Source organism: Panthera uncia, chromosome B4, assembly GCF_023721935.1.
Source record: "Panthera uncia isolate 11264 chromosome B4, Puncia_PCG_1.0, whole genome shotgun sequence".
Taxonomy (NCBI): Eukaryota; Metazoa; Chordata; class Mammalia; order Carnivora; family Felidae; genus Panthera; species Panthera uncia.
In genome coordinates this window covers 24,177,131-24,199,920 of record NC_064809.1, presented here as the reverse complement: position 1 = coordinate 24,199,920, position 22,790 = coordinate 24,177,131, and the positions used below count along the sequence as shown (strand labels likewise).

The 22,790-nt window shown below is 38.2% G+C and overlaps 1 protein-coding gene across 8 annotated transcripts in view; it reads left to right on the top strand.

The window, feature by feature from the left end:
• Positions 1 to 22,790, top strand: part of ABI1 (abl interactor 1) — a 127,370-nt gene that overhangs the window by 47,160 nt on the left and 57,420 nt on the right. For all 8 annotated transcript variants that reach the window (XM_049624739.1, XM_049624740.1, XM_049624733.1 and 5 more), the window contains exon 2: positions 4,370 to 4,537. In XM_049624739.1, coding sequence (XP_049480696.1) covers positions 4,370 to 4,537 — 168 coding nt within the window. The remainder of the gene's footprint in view (positions 1 to 4,369; positions 4,538 to 22,790) is intronic.

Below are 22,790 nucleotides of genomic sequence, written 5' to 3'. Positions count from 1 at the left end.
AGCAATTGGGATATCTATATATAAGAAAATGATTTTGATTATTACCCTAATTTACACCTCATGCAGAAAGTTAATATGAAATAGACCATAGCTCTATCAAATGTAAGGGCAAAAATTATAAAACTTCTTTCCTCCATTTCTGGAGGAAAATATGGGGAAAATCTCAGTGACCTTGGGGTTGGCAGAGATTTTTAAAAATAGGACATAAAAATCATGAAATATAAGAGAAAAAATTGGTAAATTAGGCTTCATCAAAAGAAAAATATTTTTTTTTCTTTGAAAGACTATTAAAATAATGAAAAGGCAGGCTACGTGTCTAGAAGAAATATTTGTAAAATATATCTGATAAAAGACTTGTATTCAGTATATATATTTTGCCACGCACACGCATATATCTATATACATATGCAACTCAGTAATAATAAAAAACCAGTTAAAAGTGGCAAAGATTTGAACACTTTATCAAAGAAATGGATAGTATACAAGTATTTGATAAGATGCTCATCATCATCACTTAATAGGGAAGTTGAAATTAAAACCCCTAGTAAAATTCAAAAAGACTGACCGTACCAAGTGTTGTCAAGGATGTGGAGAAACTAGAACTCACATATATTGCTGGTGGGAATACGAAATAGTACTGCTACTTTGGAAAATAGCTTAGCAGTTTCTCATAATGTTAAACAGAAACTTCGTTTACTGTGGACTTAGCAGTTCTACTCTTAGGTATTGCCTAGGTATTACCCAGGAGGAATGAAAACATGTCCACAACAAAGACTTGGACTCAAATATTTATAGCGGTTTTAGTCATAGTACCCCCAAACTAGAAACAAACCATCATCAGCTGATGTATAAACACATCAGCTGATGAGTAAAACACATCACGGTAAATCTGTACAATGGAATACTGCTTAGCAGTACCAAGGATGCATTTCAAGAAGCCACACACAAAAGACTATATATACTTTTGATTCCATTTATATGAAACTCTAGAACAGGCAAACACTCTAGAACAGGCAAAAACTGTGTACACATTTGTCAAAACACACTGAAGTGTATACTTAAAAATTTTGAATTGTATGCATTTCATATTTTAATAAAGCTGACGCGTTCCTCCCCTCCTAGGATGGTCCCTAACATCCTCCCAAACTGGGCAATGACCTTTTTAAAAAAAATTTTTAGGGGCACCTGGCAGGCTCAATTTGCCCTTGAGGAACATGAGACTCTTGATCTGGGGTTGTGATTTCGAGCTCCATGTTAGACATAGAGATTACTTAAAAAAATTTAAAAATAAAAATTTTAATATTGTTAAAAACTCATATTTAAGCATTTCATGTGTTTCATTCCATCGAAGTTATTATCTTCATTGATATTTACATTGTATCATCTGTGGCCTGTGGCAGCTTATTCCACCTGATTCTTTTTTTTTTTTTTTCTCAATGTTTTTATTTATTTTTGAGACAGAGAGAGACAGAGCATGAGCAGGGGAGGGGCACAGAGAGAGGGAGACACAGAATCTGAAGCGGGCTCCAGGCTCTGAGCTGTCAGCACAGAGCCTGATGCAGGGCTTGAACTTACGGACTGTGAGATCATGACCTGAGCTGAAGTCGGATGCTTAACTGACTGAGCCACCGAGGCACCCCTATTCCACCTGATTTTTGAGTCCTTTTGGCATGACCCTAGAGCCTTGGTGGCTTTCACATGCCTTGCAATACACATAGTGCATCTTGTACATTTCATGTCCTAGACTTGTTGTTGGCTAAGAGTCTAGATTCCTTGCAGTGGGAAGTGGTATTAGAGATCATAATCTGAGTAATAAGTAGTGTTCCATGGCTGTTAGACAGTTATTTTTAGGCCTTTTCTTATCCCCCCCCCCACCTTTATTGAGGTATAATTGACATATAAAATTGTAATATATTTAAAGTGTATATCATGATAGTTTGATGTACATATGCATTGAGGAGGATTCTTCATATCTAATGAACATATCTGTCACCTAACATATTTGTCTTTGTGTGTGTGTGTGTATGTGTGTGTGAGAACATTTAAGTTCTACTTTTTTACCAAATTTCAGTCATATAATACGGTGTTACCAACTATAGTCACCATGTTTTACAATTAGGCCATTTCTTTGGACAGAGGTAGGATATTGATATGTGATATGATAAAATACAAATTCAGTTTGGACTGATGGTTTCAATTTAAATCCAGAACCTTGTTTGTTTGTTTTTTTTTTAATTTTTTTTCTTAAACCTTGTTCTTCTTACATCAAGAGTCTTGTGAACCATGCCAAAATCTCACTTCTCAATGACATAAACATGTAATGACTTGCTTCATCTCACACTACACAAATAACAGTCTCAGGTTAATAATTCCCACACTATCATCAGCAATAAAATGATTGAAAACAGTTTCAGGGTTTCTTTTCTCTTTCAGTTATTTTTGTCTTAAGGATAAATCTCATTTTAAGAATGATTGGGGCACTTGGGTGGCTCAGTCAGTTAAGCGTGTGACTCTTGATTTGAGCTTAGGTCATGATCTCACAGTTTGTGAGTTAGTCTTTTACTATTACAGATAGTGCCAATATGAATAACTGTATAATATATTTTTGCCAGTGATTCTTTGAGATGGATTCCTAAAATGAGATTACTGGGGTAGAAAAAAGAAAATTGATACGTAATTTTGCTCTGTATCAGAATCTTTCTGCACAGCTTTGCAGAGTACCTTGTCAGACCTTTGCATGTTCGACAGATGAGTAGGTGAGAAATAGTATATCACATTGGTTTGCATTTGCATTACTTTTTTATAGTGAATGCAGTTGAATGTCTTTTCAAATGGTTAAAAGTGGTTATATTGCCTTTTTGGTGAACTGTTAGATTTGTTTTTTAAATTGATTCTTGACCTTTTTATAATATTTAGAGTATATATTAATGATATTTATGCTTTGTTTGTGATCTAAGTTGCTGCCCCCACCTTGCTACAAAGAGTTTATCATCACTTGTCTTTGAACTTAGCTCTGTGAACTTTGTCTCTGAACTTTTCTCACCACCAGACTCTGAGTTATGTACAGGAGTTTGGGAAGAACAGGTGGGTAAAGGATTGTGTTATAAGATTCACAGTGGTTTTTGTGGAGAGAAGAGACATGGTCATAATGGATAACAGGGAGGTTGGAATTCTGATGTTGGTTAATGGATTTAGTTTGTATCATTGTTGGTAGGTGTTTGGATTTTTTGTTAACATTTGTTTTTTGTTTTTTTTTTTTCAATATATGAAATTTGTTGTCAAATTGGTTTCCATACATCACCCATCCCAAAATGTTAACATTTGTTAAGTAGAGACCCTGGTTGGTGAGCTAAGGTTCAACAAAGGACTGCAAGGGAAAGTGAAATAGAGTAGTTTATTATTCACAAGTCCTGGGTGTACACAGTATGATGCCTCCAGGAGACACAGGGAGAAGTTCAGTGCAGGGTATATACAGCGAGTGAGCAGCAGGACTTGAGGCACATCCCTTTATTAGGGTCCTCGGCAGAATGCATTGGGGTTTCCAGGCTAAGTCTGGATTAGTTAATTAAAACCCAAAACACCAGGATTTTGATAAGTTCCGAGGCGGTCTTATCGAAAGGCACAAAAGGGGAAGAAGTAGGAGACAGGAGAGATTGTTTATCCCAAGGTAGGTTTGGGGAATTATATCAGGAACTTAAATTTACTTTTGACCCTGAGGGCTGTTGTCTGGGGCATCCACTTGTGGAGGAGCTAGTGTCAATTCAAGGCCCCTGTAGGCCACTTTAGCCACACAAAATGGATGCTGAGGCAACAGGCATTATTCTAGTTTAGCCAAACTGTCAACAGTGAGTTGGGAGCTTGGGGCTGGCAGAAGGTTCTGAAGATGTAATGTGATAAATTGGTGGTTGAAGGGCTGTAATGTGTACCTCTGATGACAGTCACTTGGTGACTCCTTAAAAAAATTCTTTTTTAATGTTTATTTTTGAGAGTGTGTGCACGTGAGTGGGATTGAGGGCAGAGAGAGGGAGACAGAGGATCCAAAGGGGGCTCCATGCTGACAGCAGCGAGCCCAAAGTGTGGCTCAAATTCAGACCCTGCCTTGAGCCGAAGTTGGATGCTTAACCGACTGTGCCACCCAGGTGCCTCAGTGGATTGGCTGCTCAGGAGACAGTGGGTCCCACCTGACAGGGATTTCTGCCATGGCCTTGCCAGTGTTCTGCAACTATCATCAGACTGCTCTGATAAGTTTTTTGATTCAATTGAGCCTTTCTATTAAAAAATATAATTATAACTCTCTTTTTCTATAGCATATATGTTTAATGAATATAAACCTTAAATAAGTATCGATTGTTTTTGTTCTTATTTTCAGGCTGCAGATAAGAGAAAAGCTTTAGAAGAGACCAAAGCCTACACAACCCAATCCCTAGCTAGTGTTGCTTATCAAATAAATGCATTGGCCAACAATGTACTCCAGTTGCTGGATATCCAAGCCTCTCAGCTTCGGAGAATGGAGTCTTCCATCAATCATATCTCACAGGTAAGAACTTATAAAAGGCTTTAAATTCACATTTAATCAGCTGGCAGAATAGAAGCAGCATAGTCAAAGAAGTAGATAGCCTGGAAATACGAATTCCTTACTTATCTTACTAACTGTAGTTATTATCACTTCTGGCTTCAGCTTTGAATTCAGTAAACCCACTTTTTTTTTGTGATAACATATACATAATATAAAATTTACCATTTTGACCATTTTTTAGTGTAGAGTTCAGTGGCATTAAGTGTATTCACATTGTTGTGTGACCATTGCCAGTTAACCTACTGTAAAAGCCTTTTTTTTGAAGTTAAATAAATTGTACATAATTAAAGCATACAATTTTATAAATTTTCATATACATATTACCCAAGAGACCATCAACACATTCAAGGTAATGAACACCTCCCACCCCCTTTTTTTCATACTTCTTTGTTATCCCACCTTTCTGTCCCCTGTCCTCAGGCTTTCTGTCACTGTGGATTAGTTTACATTTTCTAGAATTTTATATAAATGGAATTATATGATACATATTGTTTTTTTGTCTGGAGTCGTTCAGCATAATTATTTTGAGATTCATCCATGTTGTATGTAAAAATAGTTCACTTCTTTTTTTTTGCTGGGTACTGCTTCATTGTTTCACATTTTGTTTTATCCATTCACGTGTTGATTAATATCTGGATTGTTTTTGGGTTTGCCTATTACAAGTAAAACTTTTGTGAACATTTGTGTACAAGTCTTTATATGCCCATATATTTTTATTTCTTTTGAGTAAATTAAATATGTCTTGAGTGGAATGGCTAGGTAACATGGTAGTAGATGTTTAACTTTATAACCAAATTTATACCTGAATTGTTTCCAAAATTATTATACCATTTCATCTTTCTACCAACACTGTAGGTGAGTTTCAGTAGTTGCCTCATATCCTCACCAGCACTTGCTATGGTCAGTCTTTTTAGTTTTAGTTATTCTCATAGGTGTTTTAGCCATTCTAATACTGAGGTTTTAGTTTCCATTTCCCTAGTGATTATTAATGATGTTAAACATCTCTTTGTGTGGTTTCTGTAGACTTTAGTATTTTAAGCCTTGTTCATCTTTGGTCACATTTATTCCAAAGTGTATCATATTTTTATGCTATTGTAGGTGGTATTATTTTTATACTCTTAGCTTGATCATTTTTTTGCTCGTATGTACAGAAGTACATTTGACATTTGTATATTTACTTTGTATCCTTGTTAAAGTCACTTAATAGTTACAGTCGCGATTGTATAGATCCGTTATAGTTTCTTTACAGAGGATTATGTTATCTGTAAATACAGTTTTAGTTTTACGTCTTCCCTTTAATTTCTCCCATCCTCTCCTCTCCTCTCCTCTCCTCTCCTCTCCTCTCCTCTCCTCCCCTCCCCTCCCCAGCCCCAGCCCTCCCCCCCCCCCCCCCCTCCTTTTTTTTTCTCTTCCCCCCCCCCCCCCCATTTTTTTTTTTTTTTTACCTTACTGCTCTAGTTTGAAGCTTCAAGAAAATGTTGGATAGGAGTAGTGAAAGTGGACACTGTTGTCTTGTTTTTATCTTAGTGGAAATCATTCATTTTTTTACTTTTATGATTATAGTCTGTAGCTATTCCAGAAATGTGCTTTATGAGATTGAAGAAGTTGCCTTCTAAAGGCACTTTGCTGAGAGTTCTTATTAGGAGTGGATGATGGATTTTGTCAAATGCTTTTTCTGTGTTTGTTGAAATGATCTTTTTTTTTTTTTTTTTTTTTGAATGTTAAACTGGCCTGGCTTTCCCGAGATAAACTTCACTTGACCATGCTATATTCTCCATTACATAGATTGTTAGACTTCATTTACTAAAATTTTGTTAAGAACTTTTGCTTCCATACTCTTGAGAGTTATTGGTCCGTAGTTTTCTTGTAATGTCTTTGTCTAGTTTTGGTGTCAGTATGGTAGTCTTACAAATATATTGGACAGTGTTCCCTCCTCTTCACTTTTATGGAAAAGTGTATATAGGATTGATTCTTGCTCTCTTTTAAATGTTTGGTAGAATTTACCAGTGAAGCCATTGGACCTGGAGTTTTTCTTGGCAGGGAGCTTGTAACTATATATTTAATACCTTTAAAAAAATTAAAATAAAAAAAGTTTAATGTTTATTTTTGAGAGACAGAGAGCACAAGTCGGGGAGGGGCAGAAGGAGAGGGAGACACAGAATCGGAAGCAGGCTCCAGGCTCTGAGCTGTCAGCACAGAGCCTGACATGGGGCTCCAACTCACAAACTGCAAGATCATGACTTGAGCTGAAGTCGGACGCTTAACTGACTGAGCCACGCAGGCGCCCCTATTTAATATCTTTAGTAGATACAGGGCTGTTCTCTTTATCTGTTTCTTCTTCTTCTTTTTTTTTTTTTTATTTATTTTTTTTTATTTTTTTATTTTTTCAACGTTTATTTATTTTTGGGACAGAGAGAGACAGAGCATGAACGGGGGAGGGGCAGAGAGAGAGGGAGACACAGAATCGGAAACAGGCTCCAGGCTCTGAGCCATCAGCCCAGAGCCTGACGCGGGGCTCGAACTCACGGACCGCGAGATCGTGACCTGGCTGAAGTCGGACGCCCAACCGACTGCGCCACTCAGGCGCCCCTATCTGTTTCTTCTTCTTGAGTAAGCTTTGTCTTTTTCCAGGAATTTGGCCATTTCACCTAAGTTGTCATTCATTTGCGTAAAGGTGTTAACAACATTCCCTTATCCTTTTAATATTTGTAGACCCTGTGGTGACGTCACATGTCTCATTCTTGATGTTCTTAATTGGTTTCTTTTCTCTTTTTAAACTGATTAGTATGGCTAGTTTATCAATTTTATTGATCTTCTAAAGTCCTCAGCGTTTGGTTTCATTAATATTCTGTACTGTTCTGGTTTCTGTTGTGTTTTTATTTTGTACTTGATTTTTTCTTCTCCTTTTCTATTCCTTGGAATTAATTTACTCTTATTTTATACTTTTTAAAAGTAAAAGCTGAGGTTATTGAGAGCCTTTTGTCTTTTCTAATATAGGTGTATAAGTGTCCCTTGAAATAGAGTGTTATCTGTATCTCATAAATGTAGATGCGTTGTGCCGTCATCATTTTCATTCAGTTCAAGATAATTTACAATTCTTGTTTTTTGTTTCTTTCTGGCCTGTGGCTATTTGGAAATATTTCAAGATTTTCAAAGGATCTTTCTGCTCTTGACTTCTAATTTAATTCTACAGTAGTAAGAAAATATAATATGATATGAATCTTTTCACATATATTAAGAATTGTTTCATAATCCAGAATATAGTCTCTCTTGGTAAATGTTTTATGTGCACTTGAGAAGAATATATATTTTGTTGTAGTTGGATGGAATGTTCTGTAAATCTCCTCAAGTTAGATTGGTTGATAATATTGTTCAATTCTCTATCCATGACTGACTTTTTGTCCACTTGTTTTATTGTTGAGGAAGGTAGTTGTAACCTCTGACTCTAATTTTTTGAGTATTCTATTTTTCTTTGAATTTTTACCATTTTTAAATGTATTTTGCAGCTGTGTTGTTAACATAATAAGGTAAATGCTTAGGTTTGTAATGTGCTTTTGATGAACTTACATTATGAAAAGTTCTTTTTTTTTTGGTCATTGATAAACCTAGGTTTGACTAGGCAAATGCAGTGTGTATAGGCACTGGGGAGATGGGAGTGAGTTCCTGCAGTAGAGGTGCTAGCTGGATCAGTGCTCTGAGTTCTCACACTGTCTATTCTCAGGCTCCCTTAACATCTTCAATTATTGAGAATCCAAAAGGCTTTGGTTTATATGGGTACATCTTCTGTATTTATCCTATCAAAAATTAAAATCGATAAATATTCAAGTATTTACCAACTTACTTAACAATAAAGTAAATCCATTACACATTAATACAAATAACGTTTTAATGAAAAGCAACCGTTATCCAAAACAAAAACAATTTGTGAGAAGAGTGGCATTGTTTTTAAATTTCTGCAAATCCTTTTATTTACTTATTAAAAAATTTAAAAAATGTTTATTTATTTTTGGGAGAGAGAAAGAGACCGCATGAACCCGGGAGGGGCAGAGAGGGGGAGGTACAGAATCTGAAGCAGGCTCCAGGCCCTGAGCTGTCAGCACAGAGCCCGATGTGGGGCTTGAATCCATGAACCGCGAGATCATGACTGAGCCAAGGTCAGACTTTTAACCAACTGAGCCACCCAGGTGCCTCTCTGCAAATCCTTTTAATGTGTTTTTTTTTTTTGTTTGTTTGTTTTTTTTTTTTTTTTCTTAAGAGGGAGAGAGAGAGAGAGAATCCTGTGAGGGGCAGAGAGAGAGAGAGAGAGGGAGAGGGAGAGAGGGAGAAGCGGGGCTCACATTCACCAGAAGCAGGGCTCGTGCTCACCGATGTGGGAGTCGAAATCACAAACCGTGAGATCATGACGTGAGCTGAAGTCAGATGCTTAACTGACTGAGCCTCCAGACACCCTCATGTTTTGTTTAATAAATAATAACCGGATACTCCTATCTTTTTACATTTAATCTGTTGTGATTTATTGTTTTGGTTAAGTATATGAAGAAAGTCTGGCTTCCTTCAGATACATAGTTAGAAAAGGCAGGAGGTCGGGGACCCTGGGAGTCTTTGGACCATAGTTGGAGAACCATTGCATTATGGGGCCATTACAGTTTAGTTTATGTATTCTCAGTATCCATATACTGGCCATCTGCTTCTGTTTAAAAAATATCTCCCAAATTTGTAATATAACTCCACCTATAGTTTTTCCTGGCTCTTTGTTGTACAAATCTTGGTTCATCCGTATTGACTTTGGTGATGTTTTTGGTGAATTTATCCATAATATTGTAGGATTTCTCCTAATCCCTAATGTCTTGTTGGTGTTTATTTTCAGTTTCTTTAACCAGTTTGAAATGAGTTTTAAGATTAAGCAGCTTCTTTTCTTTGGGGTGGATTGTGTTCCCCTGGAATTCTTATGTATGAAGTCCTAATTTCTAGTACCTTTGAATGTGACTGTATTTGGAGATAGGATCTTTAAAGAGGTAATTAAGTTAGAATGGGATCACTGGGTGGGCCCTAATCTGCTATGATGGGCATCCTTACAAGAGGAGAAGATTAGGACATAGACACACACAGAAGAAAGACCATGTGAAGACACAGAAGAGGGCCTTTTACCAGCCTTTTTATAAGCCAGAAAGAAAGTCTCTGAAAACCCTGTGGACATATTGATCTTGGGCTCCTAACCTGCAGAATCGAGAGAATTAATTTCTGTTGTTTAAACCTTCCAGTCTGTAGTCCTTTCTGGTGGTAGCCTGTTGTGATGTTCTTGGCTAGGAATGCTGTAGGCTTTTACCAGGCTTGTATTTATTTATAGCAAGCCTCATAGAGGTTCCCCAATTGCCACTGGGGCCATTGTTTTGGCTGGACCAGCTTTCATGGTCCTTTTTTTTTTTTTAAGTATTTTTTAATGTTTATTTATTTTTGAGAAAGAGAGAGGTGGTGTGAGTGGCAGAGGGGCAGAGACAGAGGGAGACACAGAATCGGAAGCAAGCTCCAGGCTCCAAGCTGTCAGCAAAGAGCCTGATGCGGGGCTTGAACTCACGAGCTGTGAGATCATGACCTGGGCCGAAGTTAGATGCTTAACTGACTGAGCCACCCAGGCTCCCCAGCTTTCATGGTTCTTGATGATTCAGAACCACCTCCTAAAACCAGTAGGGAACCTTGAAGGACAAGATTTATTACTTACAGGTCTTGAAGAATAAATGGCACTCCCCAGGGCCTTGTGAAGACCAAACATCGAGGTTGTAGGTAGAGAGAGGGGGAGGGAACATGAGCCTGAGGTGGGGTCCGGGGGTGGGGTGTACTAGGATTTTGTGGATTGTCTTTACTGGTGAATTTAAAATGTAAGAGCAGGAATTAGGGTGCAGAAGGAAAAAGTGGAGTCACTCAAGCAGTCAGGTACCTAGGTTACCCAAACTTTTTGGAAGGAGAACTTCATGGATAGGAGTAGCCTGGTTTCTTATCTAGTTGTTTTGCTAGTAGTATGTAATATTACTAGCTAGTAATTGGAGATGGATGTGTTTGGAATGGATGTCTCACCAATCAAAAGCTTAATGTTCTACACTTAACACTGTATGTAGTTCAAGCAAACTAGTCTAGCACTGGTTGTCATCTTCAGCACTATCACTTCTATACTTTTTGTTGGCTATTATGGATTATAAACTGTTCATCAGAATCTGAACTAATAGGCGGAAAGATATAATGCAGATTGTTGAGTGTCATTTAAAATGAGAAATCATGAAAATAAAAAAAATAAAAAATAAATGAAAAAGCATATGTTGAGTTAGTTCCCAATGGCTGGGAGCATTCAGTAGCACTCATTTGATTGGCTGATTTACCATGAGAAAAATATATTAACTGCCCTATTCAGTATTCTAATTGATTTATATATGCATCTGGTATTTCTAAGATGGGATGGAGTACCATATGGTACCAGGCTGAGTTTTGGTCCCTGAAAGTATCCAAGTCTTAATTCCTGGAAATGTATTATTTTATATGACAGAAGGACTTTGAGGATGTAAATTAAAGATATTGAGGTGGGGAGATTATCCTGGACTATCCATGTATGCTGTAAATGTAATCACAGTGGTCCTTATAAGAGTGAGGCAGGGGTGTTTGGGTGGCTTGGTTGGTTAAGTGTCCAACTTCAGCTCAGGTCATGGTCTCATGGTTCATGAGTTCAAGCCCCACATTGGGCTTTCTGCTGTCAGTGCAGAGCCTGCTTCGGCTCCTGGGTCCACCCCCCTCTCTGCCCCTACCCCACTCATGCTCTCTCTCTCAAAAATAAAATAAACATTAAAAAAGGGGGGGGGGGAAGGCAAAAGAGAATTTGATGCAGAAGAGCAGAAATCAAAATGGTTATATGAGAACAGAGATTAGAATGCTATGGTGGCAAGCCCAGGAATGCCAGAAGCTGGAAGAAGCAAGGAAAAAGGTTTCCCTTGAGACCTTCCAAGGGAATGTGGTCCTTTTAACCTTGATTTAGTTCCATAAAATTCAGTTTGGATTTCTGGCCTGTAGAACTGTAATAGAATAAATTTCTGTTTTTCTAAGCTAAGTTTGTAGTAATTTGTTACAGCAGCATTAGGAAACTAATACACATGATAGAACAAATCAGTTCTTTTTTCTTTTTAATGTTTATTTATTTTTGAGAGAGAGAGAGAGAGAAACAGAGCATGAATGGGAGAAGGGCAGAGAGAGAGGGAGATGCAGAATCAGGCTCCAGGCTCTGAGGTGTCAGCACAGAGCCCAGTGTGGGGCTCAAACTCACAAACTGTCAGATCATTACCTGAGCTGAAGTTGGATGCTTAACTGACTGAGCCACCCAGGTGCCCCACAACAAATCAGTTCCACCTGTGGTATAACTTTGTATTTGTGTAAATCTTCAGTAGAGATTGGTTCTTGTCATCTTCATGATATGGATTAAAGTTGTATTTAAAATTAAAAAAAAAAATTGTTTATTTTGAGAGAGGGCACACACAAGCAGGGGAGGGGCAGAGAGAAGGAACGACAGAATCCCAAGTAGGCTCCACACCCATCAGCGCAGAGCCTGATGAGGGGCTTGAACTCTCCCAAACTGGGAGATCATGACCTGATCTGAGATGAAGAGTCAGATGCTTAAGTGACTGTACTACCCAGGGGCTCTTTATTAAAGTTGTATTTTTTAGAGGATGTTATAAGATTGTATAATATCTTAAAATCATGAGTAAAACATAAAATTCCTCATGTTTCCTACCAAAGTTCTGTTATGATAGTATTTTTATTTTTCACCTTTGTTATGTTATGATTGACATGTAATCTAAACAGTTGCTAACTTTCCTTTATTTTTCCTGTACATATGAAGAGTCAACAATCAAATGATTTAGGATAAATTTCTTTACCTCCTTTTTGGACGGAGGACACCTTTCATTGAGATGAATGAATCATTCTTGCTTTAATTATAGTTATTAACAAGGCAGATTTATAGGGGAACAAGCTATAGTAAAGGTGTCCTAACATAGAATATAGATTCTTCTCTGAATATAAGTACATGGTGCAGAACATATAAATATTTATTTGTAGAAGTTGAGGGACTAAACCTTGTCTTGGCACTAAGCTTTATTTTACTGTTATGTAAGATAAAATACTTTTAATTACTGTATGAATAAATATTTGTTTCAAAATTAGGTATTCTGCCAGGGACTCTCATGGAGAGTACCAGTGCCTGGTACTTAATATGTACTTTCATGCTACTTGAGGGAATTTTTGAATTTTAGTATATTTTAGATATTGTCTGAAAATTTTGAGGTTAAATAAAAGTACATACTTTAGAGTGTAACAGATTTCTGGTATAGCTTTGGTCTTCTCCTTCCCAGTATATTATTTCTCTCTATATATTTGATTTGTATCATATGATTTGTAACATCATTTGATTTGTAACATATGACTTATATCATTAACACGCAAGAGTGTATGTATGTATTTTACTATAAATTCAGGTTTTGTTTTGTTTTTTAAGAAAATGTACTAGTCTTGTCTCTCGGGTTGTTAGTTGTTCGTTTAATACTAGAGCTTCATGCCATCAGATGACTTACACGAATTTGAATGTTTATTTGAATAAATAATTTAGTACAGGGATCATTGAACAGTGATCTATGTCTGGGAGATCCAGTCCTCTCCCCATTTTTGTAAAATAAAGCTTTATTGGAACATAGCAGTGTTTTTTTGTTTATATGTTGCTATGGCTGTTTTCACTATTATAATAACATAGTTGAGTAGCTATGACAGACACCATGTAGCCTGTAAAGCCTAAAATGTTTACTTTCTGGCTCTGTTCAGAATAATTCTACAAGTTTATGGTTAGAAGTTAGTCCTTCTGTATCCTCAGCATATAGAAGTCAGCTTGTATAAGAAATGATGGAAGAAGCTCCATTAGAGGTTTGGTATTCTGACATCACCTGGTATACCCACGCATTTGACCAGTTGTCCTAGATCTTAGAAGGGGAGGGTGTCTCACAAGCTCCCTCAGGTATGATAATTTATTAGTATGACTCAGAGAATTCAGGAAGAAACTATCCTTATGATTACAGTTTTTTTTTAAGTATATGTATTTATTTTGAGAGAGAGAGAAAATCCTAAGCAGGTTCCAAGATGTTAGCTTGAAGCCTCATGAAAGGATCGAAGATCAAACTCATGCACTGTAAGATCTTGCTTGAGCTTAAACTAAGAGTTGGACTCTTAACTGACTGAGCACCCTGATTACAGTTTTATTTAAAAAAAAATTTTTTTTAATGTTTATTCATTTTTGAGAGAGAGAGAGAGAGAGAGAGAGACAGAGTGTGAGCAGGGGACTGTCAGAGAGAGAGGGAGACACAGAATCTGAAGCAGGCTCCAGGCTGTGAGTTGTCAGCACAGCTCAGATCATGACCTGAGCCAAAGTTGGGCACTTAATTGACTGAGCCACCCAGGCGCCCTGACAGTTTTATTTTAAAGCAAACAGATCAGGGCCAGCCAAATGAAGAGAGACCCGTAGGGTGAAGTCTGGGATGGTCCTGAACATAGAACTTCTGTGGAAGTTCCTCTTTCTGTAGAATCAGGGTGCATCACCCTCCTGGCATATCCATGTGTTATTCATCAGTGAGGAAGCTCCACTGAGCTTTGGTGTCCAGAGTTTGTTTCACATGGAGGCACAATTGATTGAATCATTGGCCATGTGACTGAACTTTTATCTCCAGCCCTCCTTCCCTATTCAGAAGTTGGGCTGACTCAAAGCCTCAACACTCTAATCGCATGGTTGGTCTTTCTGGTGACCAACCCTCACCCTCAGCTATCTTGTTAGCATAAACAAAGACACCCCTATCACTGGGGAAATTCCAAGGATTATAAGCTCCTTCCCAGGAACAGGGACAAAGGCCAGTCAGATTTTTTTTTTTTATTTTTATTATATAGTAGATATCAAATTTGAGGGTTTAGGGCCTGAAATAAATTTATAAGAACCAAGGGTTAATAATATATTTGTTTCATGGTTGAGTCTGTGATTTAATTCTGTTCATATTGAAGTTTATACAAAACTCACGTTAGGAGGATTGCTTTGTCAATTTGTTTTATAAATGGTTTTTGCCAACATAGAACACTAGATCAAAGGTATAATTTGTAGAGAGTTTCTTAAAACTACTTTTCATATACTGATACTTAAAGTGTAGTGTATTTATAGAAGTAGATTACTCAAATTGGTAATTCTATAGAAGAATATTTAACATTTTAGATAACTGAAATTTCCTAGCATTTTAGATAACTGAAATTTCCTATTTTAATCATACTAGTAGAAATTTTTCTAATATATGTGCCTTCTTTTATATTTGCAGGTAAGCTATAGGCAATCCCACTCTTTCTTGCCCCCCATGACAGAATATGCAGGGTTTCTACACATAAAAGAATCTCTGGGAACTGTAGATTTGGGTGAATAATCTCAAAACATATTTCTTTTCTTTTCTTTTTTTTTTAATGTTTATTTATTTTTGAGAAAGAGAGCATGAGCCGGCAAGGGGCAGAGAGAGAGGGAGACACAGAATCCAAAGCAGGCTCTAGGCCCTGAACTGTCAGCACAGAGTCCGACGCGGGGCTTGCATCCGTGAACTGCGAGATCATGACCTGAGCCGAAGTTGGACACCCGACTGACTGAGCCACCCAGGCACCCCTCTTTTTTTTTTAAATAAGTTTTTAAAAGTTTATTTATTTTGAGAGAGACAGCACGAGCAGTGAAGGGACAGAGGGAGAGAGAGAAAGGGAATCCCAAGTAGGCTCTGCACAGAGCCCAATGTGGGGCTTAAATGAACAAAATTGTGACCTGAGTGCAAATGAGGAGTCAGATGCTTAACCAGCTGAGCCACCCAGGTGCCCCACAAAACTTGTTTTCTTCTCATGATTCTCACTTTCTAGGGCAGATCTGATTGGGGTTGGTAATAATTAGATTGGGAAAGATGAGGTATTAACTCTTTGAATTTTCTATATTCCCCTTTCCTTCCTTTCTGCATCTTCATGTAGCACTACAACTACCCCAGAATGGTCTTTCTTGTAGATTATTTGTTCCTAGATGCAGTTTTGGGACTAGTACGGTTTTTTTTCACAGTTGTTTCTGGTTTGTGAAGGAAGAAAAGGAAGGTAGATCTAGTGTTTGTGTATATTCTAAGTTGGTGAAATGTCAAATAAGGTTTCTAAGATTAAAAAAAAAATATTTTTAATGTTTATTTTTGAGAGAGGGAGAGAGCGAGCACAAGCAGGGAAGGGACAGAGAGCGAGAGGGAGACATAGAATTGAAGCAGGCTCCAGGCTCTGAGCTGTCAGCACAGAGCATGACGTGGGGCTTGAACTCACAAACCGCAAGATCATGACCTGAGCTGAAGTTGCATGTTTAACTCACTGAGTCACCTAGGTGCCCCAGGTTTCTAAGATTTTTAAAAATTTTATATATGATAGTTGATGGTAGTAATTTTGTTTGTTGTTTTTAAAATGTTGTTCCTGGCTGATAAAATTGGTAACAGTACTTTTTCTTCTTCCCTTTCTCTTCCATTTTGTAAGTTTTTTGTCTCCTTTTTCCTTTCTTTTTAAAACAATTAACTGATCTATGAAATTCTCAGTTACACTAACCCAAGCATTCCATATTCTTGTCACCTTCTAACACATGCATATACACCAACCCACCATCCACTTCTGAATGAATGAAGATTGAAAGAGACTTGGATCATCAACCTTAGAGGACCAGAAAAATTAATATATATATTTTAGGCTAATGAGAATAGAGGCAAAGCTATGTATTTAGTTTCTATTCCAGAACTCCCAATTACCCATGTCGTAGGCTGACCCTAAAGTATGCATGTGTGGAACAAAATGCAAGCAGCCTAGCCAGTGCTGTCCATCTTAGAGGAGACACTTTGGAGTTTAAGTTCAGCTAAGTTTACTATCAGTACTTTTCAGGGAACTGTAACAGGATTTTGAGTTTCTAGAAGGTATCAGTTACTATGTACAGGATATCTGTCATTATGGACCTATGAAGAAATGGGAAATATGACCAGTACTCAAGATAAAAGGCAATCAGTAGAGGTCAACTTTTACATGGTATATGTCGTTGGACAAATAACTGTCTTAATTATTTGACCAATTCTGAATGCCAGGGACTTGAAACTTTTTATAGTTAAAGGGAATTTTAAGATACTGACTCTAGTTTCATTCTGCAGTATTTGTTCTCATGTGTTCTAAGGTCTGACCTACACTTAACAGTTTGCTAGTCTCTTGCCCTGTAAGATTAGGTCTCCATGAATGACTCCAAAAATTCTAAGAACTGACCTACTAGTGAAGCACCATCTCTGATAGTGCCATGGTAATTACTGACTTAAGAATTTTGGGGCACTTAGGTGGCTCAGTTAGTTGAGCGTCTGACTTCGGCTCAGGTCATGGTCTCATAGTTCATGGGTTTGAGCCCTGCATCAGGCCCTGTGCTGTCAGTGCGTAGCCTGTTTTTGATCCTCTGACCCCCTCTGTGTGCCCTTCCTCCACTTTTGCTCTCTCTCTGGAAAATAAAATAAACATTAAAAAACAAAAAAAAAATTGATTCATGGGGATGCCTGGGTGGTTCAGTTGGTTAAGCATCCTGTGTTGGCTCAGATCATGATCTCATGGTTTGTGAGTTCAAGCCCTGCATCAGGCTCTGTGCTGACAGCTCAGAGCCTGGAGCCTGCTTCTCTTCTGTGTCTCCTCCCTTTCTGCCCTCCCCTGCTTACGCTCTGTCTCTCTCTCTCTCTCTCTCTCTCTCTCTCTCTCTCAAAAATAAATAAACATTAAAAATAAAATTAAAATAAAACCAGATCTTCCTGCGTGGAAAAAAAAAAAAGAATTTGATTTCTGGATTCTAATCTCAAGCATTAGAAAGCTTTTGCTTTCTAATTTGTTGCTGCCTCAGCTACCTCTCAACACATAATTATGCAGCTGGTGACTGGGTATTGGAACTTGGGAGTCCAACTCTTACTCACTGCAGTTGCTTCTCAACATTTAAGGAATTAGAGAATGTGTACTGGAGCACCACTATGAAAAAAATCTCATTTTTCAACTTGCTTGCCAATAGAAAGTAATGTAAAGGGGTAGTAAGAGATAGCCACTTTTAATTTCCATATCCCACGAAAGTATATCATATTGACAGGTCTGAAATTATATCCAGAAGTCTAGCTCTGAGAATAATTGAACAGTGTTGGTTTTGGCTTTGTAGCTTCTGCAGAGCAAGAGGGTACTCTTGGGGTGGGGTGGAGAGGGTAGAATGAACATTGAGTGTGCTAGTTTTATAGCATGCATTGATGTTATCTGTGCTCCCCAGGCACTTTAAACACGTATCAGTTGCCACACTGACTGTTGGCATTGTGTTTTCATTGTAGTTGGGGAGCTTTTGAAAGGTAGAAGATTGTATTACTCAGTTTTTAAAATTTTAGAACCTAGCACTAAACCTGTCATTGAGCATTTAGTGAATGTTTGTTTAAAAATTTCACTTGGGAGGAGTTGGTATGTATATTGTCTGTCTGTCTATCTATCTATTAGAGAGAGAGAGAGCATGCTCATGCACAAGCATGCATGAGCAAGGGAGGGACAGAGGGAGAGGGAGAGAGAGAGAGAATCTTAAGCAGGCTCCACGCCCATTGTGGAGCCAGACGCAGGGCTCTATCTCATGACTGTGAGATCATGACCTGAGCCCATATCAAGAGTTGGATGCTTGACTGAGCCACCCAGGATCTCTCCTAATAAACATTTTAATAAGTTAAAAAGTCCTGTGGGCATATTGTTTGGGTGGCATTGAGGGAGTGACCTTTAAGTTGGGCTTTGAAGATAGTCTGTGCATTTATCATGTTGGCACGGGGCGCAAGTGCACTCTAGCTTGAGGTAACAGCATTAGATAAAGACATGGATGACTTGCTCAGGGTGATCAGGATGAGCACTGGGATGTTTGGAGTGGGGGTGCACTTGGAGGTCAGCCCTGGAAAAATAAATCTGAAGTTCTAAATTATAATTCATTTCCCTTTGATATGGTTTCATTGAGGAGACTGAATAATGGCTTGTATTGTGTTAGGAGCATAGATAGTATCCTTTCGCTTCCTTTTGCTTCTCATATTTTTTGGTGCTGGAACTGTACAGCTCCTGAATTGAGCAACATGCTTAGTAGAAAAAGAGAGTCATCAGTCTTCCTGAACCATTGTCAGATGGCTGATTGATGTGATTAAGCCCCTGAAGCAAAAGGAAGACAGTGGTTTTTTGGAAATTGGAAACTCTTGTTCTTTGCTTTCAAGGTAAACAGCAGGCTATCTTGTTTGATATGCTTTTTGGCGAAAAGAATCATCGAAGCCCAACACTCTGTGGTGTTGAGGAAGCAAACCTCCAGTCCCCTCCCTATTGATCACACAGTTTGGGCTAAACCACTTTTTCGTTCTGTCCTAATGAATGATATAACAAGGGACTGTTCTCATCTCACTTAGAGTAAGAACTACTTTTTTCAAAAAGAGACTTTTTCTAAAAGAGAATGCTCCTTCTTCTAGCTTGATTATATATAGCTAGTTTGGGAGTTTCCTTCCAGATCTTACGTTCTTTGGTTGTCTGTAAGCCGTTTGTCAGGCTGCAGCTCGAACTTCCTAAATAGTTTCTGAGTCTTCACAGTAGACTAATCTTGTTTCAAAGCCTGGAAATGTTTTTTTACTTCCTGTAGTTTCAACTTTAGGTTCCTCAGCATGGCATAAAAGGCTCTTCAACCCCATTTCTTCTAGTCTTGGTGCATTCCTGCCATGCTCAACTTCTTAAAGTGTTCTAAACACAGCATGTAAATTTGTGCCTCTTTGCTTTTCCATAATCTGTTTGTCTTGGAATTAACTTTGTCTTAACTTTGTTTCGTCTCTTCTGCTTAACAAGCACCATCTGAAGTCTTTATTGATTAGCTCTGGGTAGAGTTACCACCTCTTTCTTTGTGCTACATTATCTAACTCGTTCCTACTTTTGTCAATGATTTGAGAGGTATATATGTTTGTCTCCCCCTTTTCACTCTCTAAAGAGCATGTTTAAGTCATCTCTGTTCCTCATTATGTAGTAATTGACTGTGGGGTGCTTGGCTGGCTCAGTCAGTAGAGCATGTGACTGTTGATCTTGGGGTCAAGAGTTCAAGCCCCACATTGGGTGTAGAGATTACTTTAAAAAAAAAAAAGTGATTTAAAAAGTATTTGTTGAGTGGATAAGGCCATGTGGTATCGTGTGCTTTGGAGTCATAAAGACCTGGGTTTGAATCCTAATTCTGCCACTGTGATGTTTCCAGATTACTTCTTTGACTTTAGTTTTCTCATTTTTCAAAATTGGGACAATCGTGCTGACCTTAGAGATTAAATAAAGAATTGCAAATAAAACATTTAGCCTTAACACTTGGATATATAATATATTGGTATTATTTGTCATCATATCTATGATCCATTGTTTCTCTTATATGCAACCACTCTTGCACTCCCCCTTCTAATCAACATGCAAGCATGTTTGTTTTTTCCCATCATAACAAAGTTTTCCTTACTGTATTCTCAAGATACTGTCTTTTCTCTTGACAGTTTCCAGCCCAAGATCCTGAATCTGTCATGGTGTCTTTTTCCTCTAAACATATATGTCTCAGTCCACTGTGATTTGATTTTGTCTCAACATCAAGCATGTTGCTTTTGCAAAAAGCAGCAATAATTGTTCTAAATCTAATGACCTATGTCTTTTCTTTTTAAAGTTTATTTATTTATTTTGAGAGAGAGCATGAGTGCGGGAGGGGGAGAGAGAGAATTCCAGGTAGGCTTCGAGTTCTTAGTGCAGAGCCCAACACCGGGCTCAAAGTCATGAACCATGAGATCATGACCTGAGCCAAAATTAAGAGTTGGATGCTTAACTGACTGAGCCACCCAGGTGCCACTAAATCTAATAGCATATTTCTTTTACACCTCATCCTTGTTGCTGTTATTTGTAGCATATAACAAGATTGTAATTATGTTTATTTGTATATTCACATACTAAATGCTGTCTCGTTCTATTACAGGTAAGTTAAATGATGACAGGAACCGTATCTGTTTTGTGCATCACTGTATCCCTAGTGTCTCCCATAGGGCTGGCAAGGAGTAGATCCTCAAATCTTTGTATTATCGCTGTTACACTTCTGAAAATGTATAGTCCCTTGCAAATAGGGTGGAGGTGTCAGTGTTGTTTTTAGAAAGTTCTCCATTTGAAAGCAACATGAATATCCCCTAGTGTAAATTTTGAATTACCAATTGTTTGGTTGAGAATCTTAAATTATGTAGTGTGGTCACTAACGATGTTTCTGTCTTCCTGTTCCCTGAAAAAGTCAAAGCGTGGAGAATTAAAAAAAAAAAAGGCTGAAGTTATTTAGAACATGTAATTAGGGATTACTAGTGTTTGCATTCTTCTCCACGCTCCCACTCTGCCTTGCAGTTCTTGTGAAGTAACCAGGCAAGAGCTATTCAACTAAGAAATAAGAGAGTTCACTTCCACCGTTTAAAAAAAAAAATTATGTTTGTTACTTTTGTTAAAACCCATACCCACCTCTGTCAGATGATATCATGTCAATCCTTAAACTTTGCCTTCAGGATAAAGGCTAGTTTGTTAGCATGGTGTTGATGCAAGCATGATCTCGTCTCTCCTTGCCTCTCTAGCTTCACTCCTTTCCCTTGCCTCTTTGTGCTTCAGTCATCCTAATTGATTGACTCTTGTAGCAGCATACCTTTATAGTGGCTAGTCCCTTTGCTTGGAATGTCTGTCTCCCCTACTTCCTCTGGCTGTTAACTCCTGCTCATTCATTAAGCTTCAGCTTAATTGTTCCTGCTCAGGGAAACCTTTTTTTTTTTTTTTTTTTGTTTCCAGAATGCTAGGTTTGATCTTTCCTCATTCTTATGTGCATAGTTCTACATGACAGATAACTTCTGTTTGATCTTCCTGTTCACTTCTGTTTGATCTTCCTAATCTACTCTCTTCCCGCTGTGGTCTTTGCTCTGGGAGGTTTACCTGTATGGATTATGTCAATGGGCATCTGTGACTTCTGGCTTCAGAGTGGGTACAGCCATTGTGGAACACAGGAACATAGGAAGCTGTAAGGAAGGTAAGCTCAGAATATTTATTTCACTGGTTTCTTCCATGTGGGTTGGCCTTGTCCTAAGACAAATCATTACTTCCTTCAAGGTGGCTTTCTCTATGTGACTTTCTCTTCCAAATTCTGGTAATCTCTCCTGCCCCTTATCTTTTTGGATTTGGGGTACTGCTCCTGCTGCTACTAGGTCCTGTCTGTCCTGTCTGTACCTTCTGTTGTGTTCCCTTGTTCCTCATGATTCCTTGTGTTTAGTTCCTTTGTATATAAATGCTTTCTGAATTATTCTAATAGGGTTATTTCATCTGATTCTGACTGAAAAACTGTCTAATGCAGCATATATTATTTTGATACTGTTTTTTTTTCAGCAGTTGCTTGTTTCTGCCTTTGCCCTGAGGTAAATAGGCTCATTTGTATAGTTCTAAAGTACCTTATTTCTTCTTTAAAAAAAAAATTTTTTTTAATGTTTTTTATTTTTGAGACAGAGAAATGGAGCATGAGTAGGGGAAGGGCAGAGAGAGAGGGAGACAAAATCTGAAGCAGGATCCAGGCTCTGAGCTATCGCACAGAGCCCAACATGGGGCTTGAACTCACAAACTCCCAAGATCATGACATGAGCCAAAGTTGGACACTCAGCTGACTGAGCCACCCAGGCACCTTCTTTTTTTTTTTAAGAGAGAGAGTGTAAGCATGATCTCGAGTGAGTGAGCGTGTGGGGGAGGGGCAAAGGGAGAGGGAGAGAAAAATCACAAGCAGGCTCCATGCCCAGTACAAAGCCTGACATGGGGTTTGATCCCACGATTGTGAGATCATGACCTGAGTCAAAATCAAGAGTCGGACGCTTAACGGACAGACCCAGGTACCTTCCCTCTCCCCCCCATTTCCTCTTTTAGATAAGACATTGCTACTCTTGATATTATATACAGTATACATTAGGATTAAACAACAGAAAAGGTTTGACAGCCCATGACTGCAGGGAAAAGATTCTTAAAATCTTTTTTTTTTTAAATATTATTTTGAGAGAGTGCAAGCAGCGGGGGGGGGGGGGGGGGGGGGGGGGGG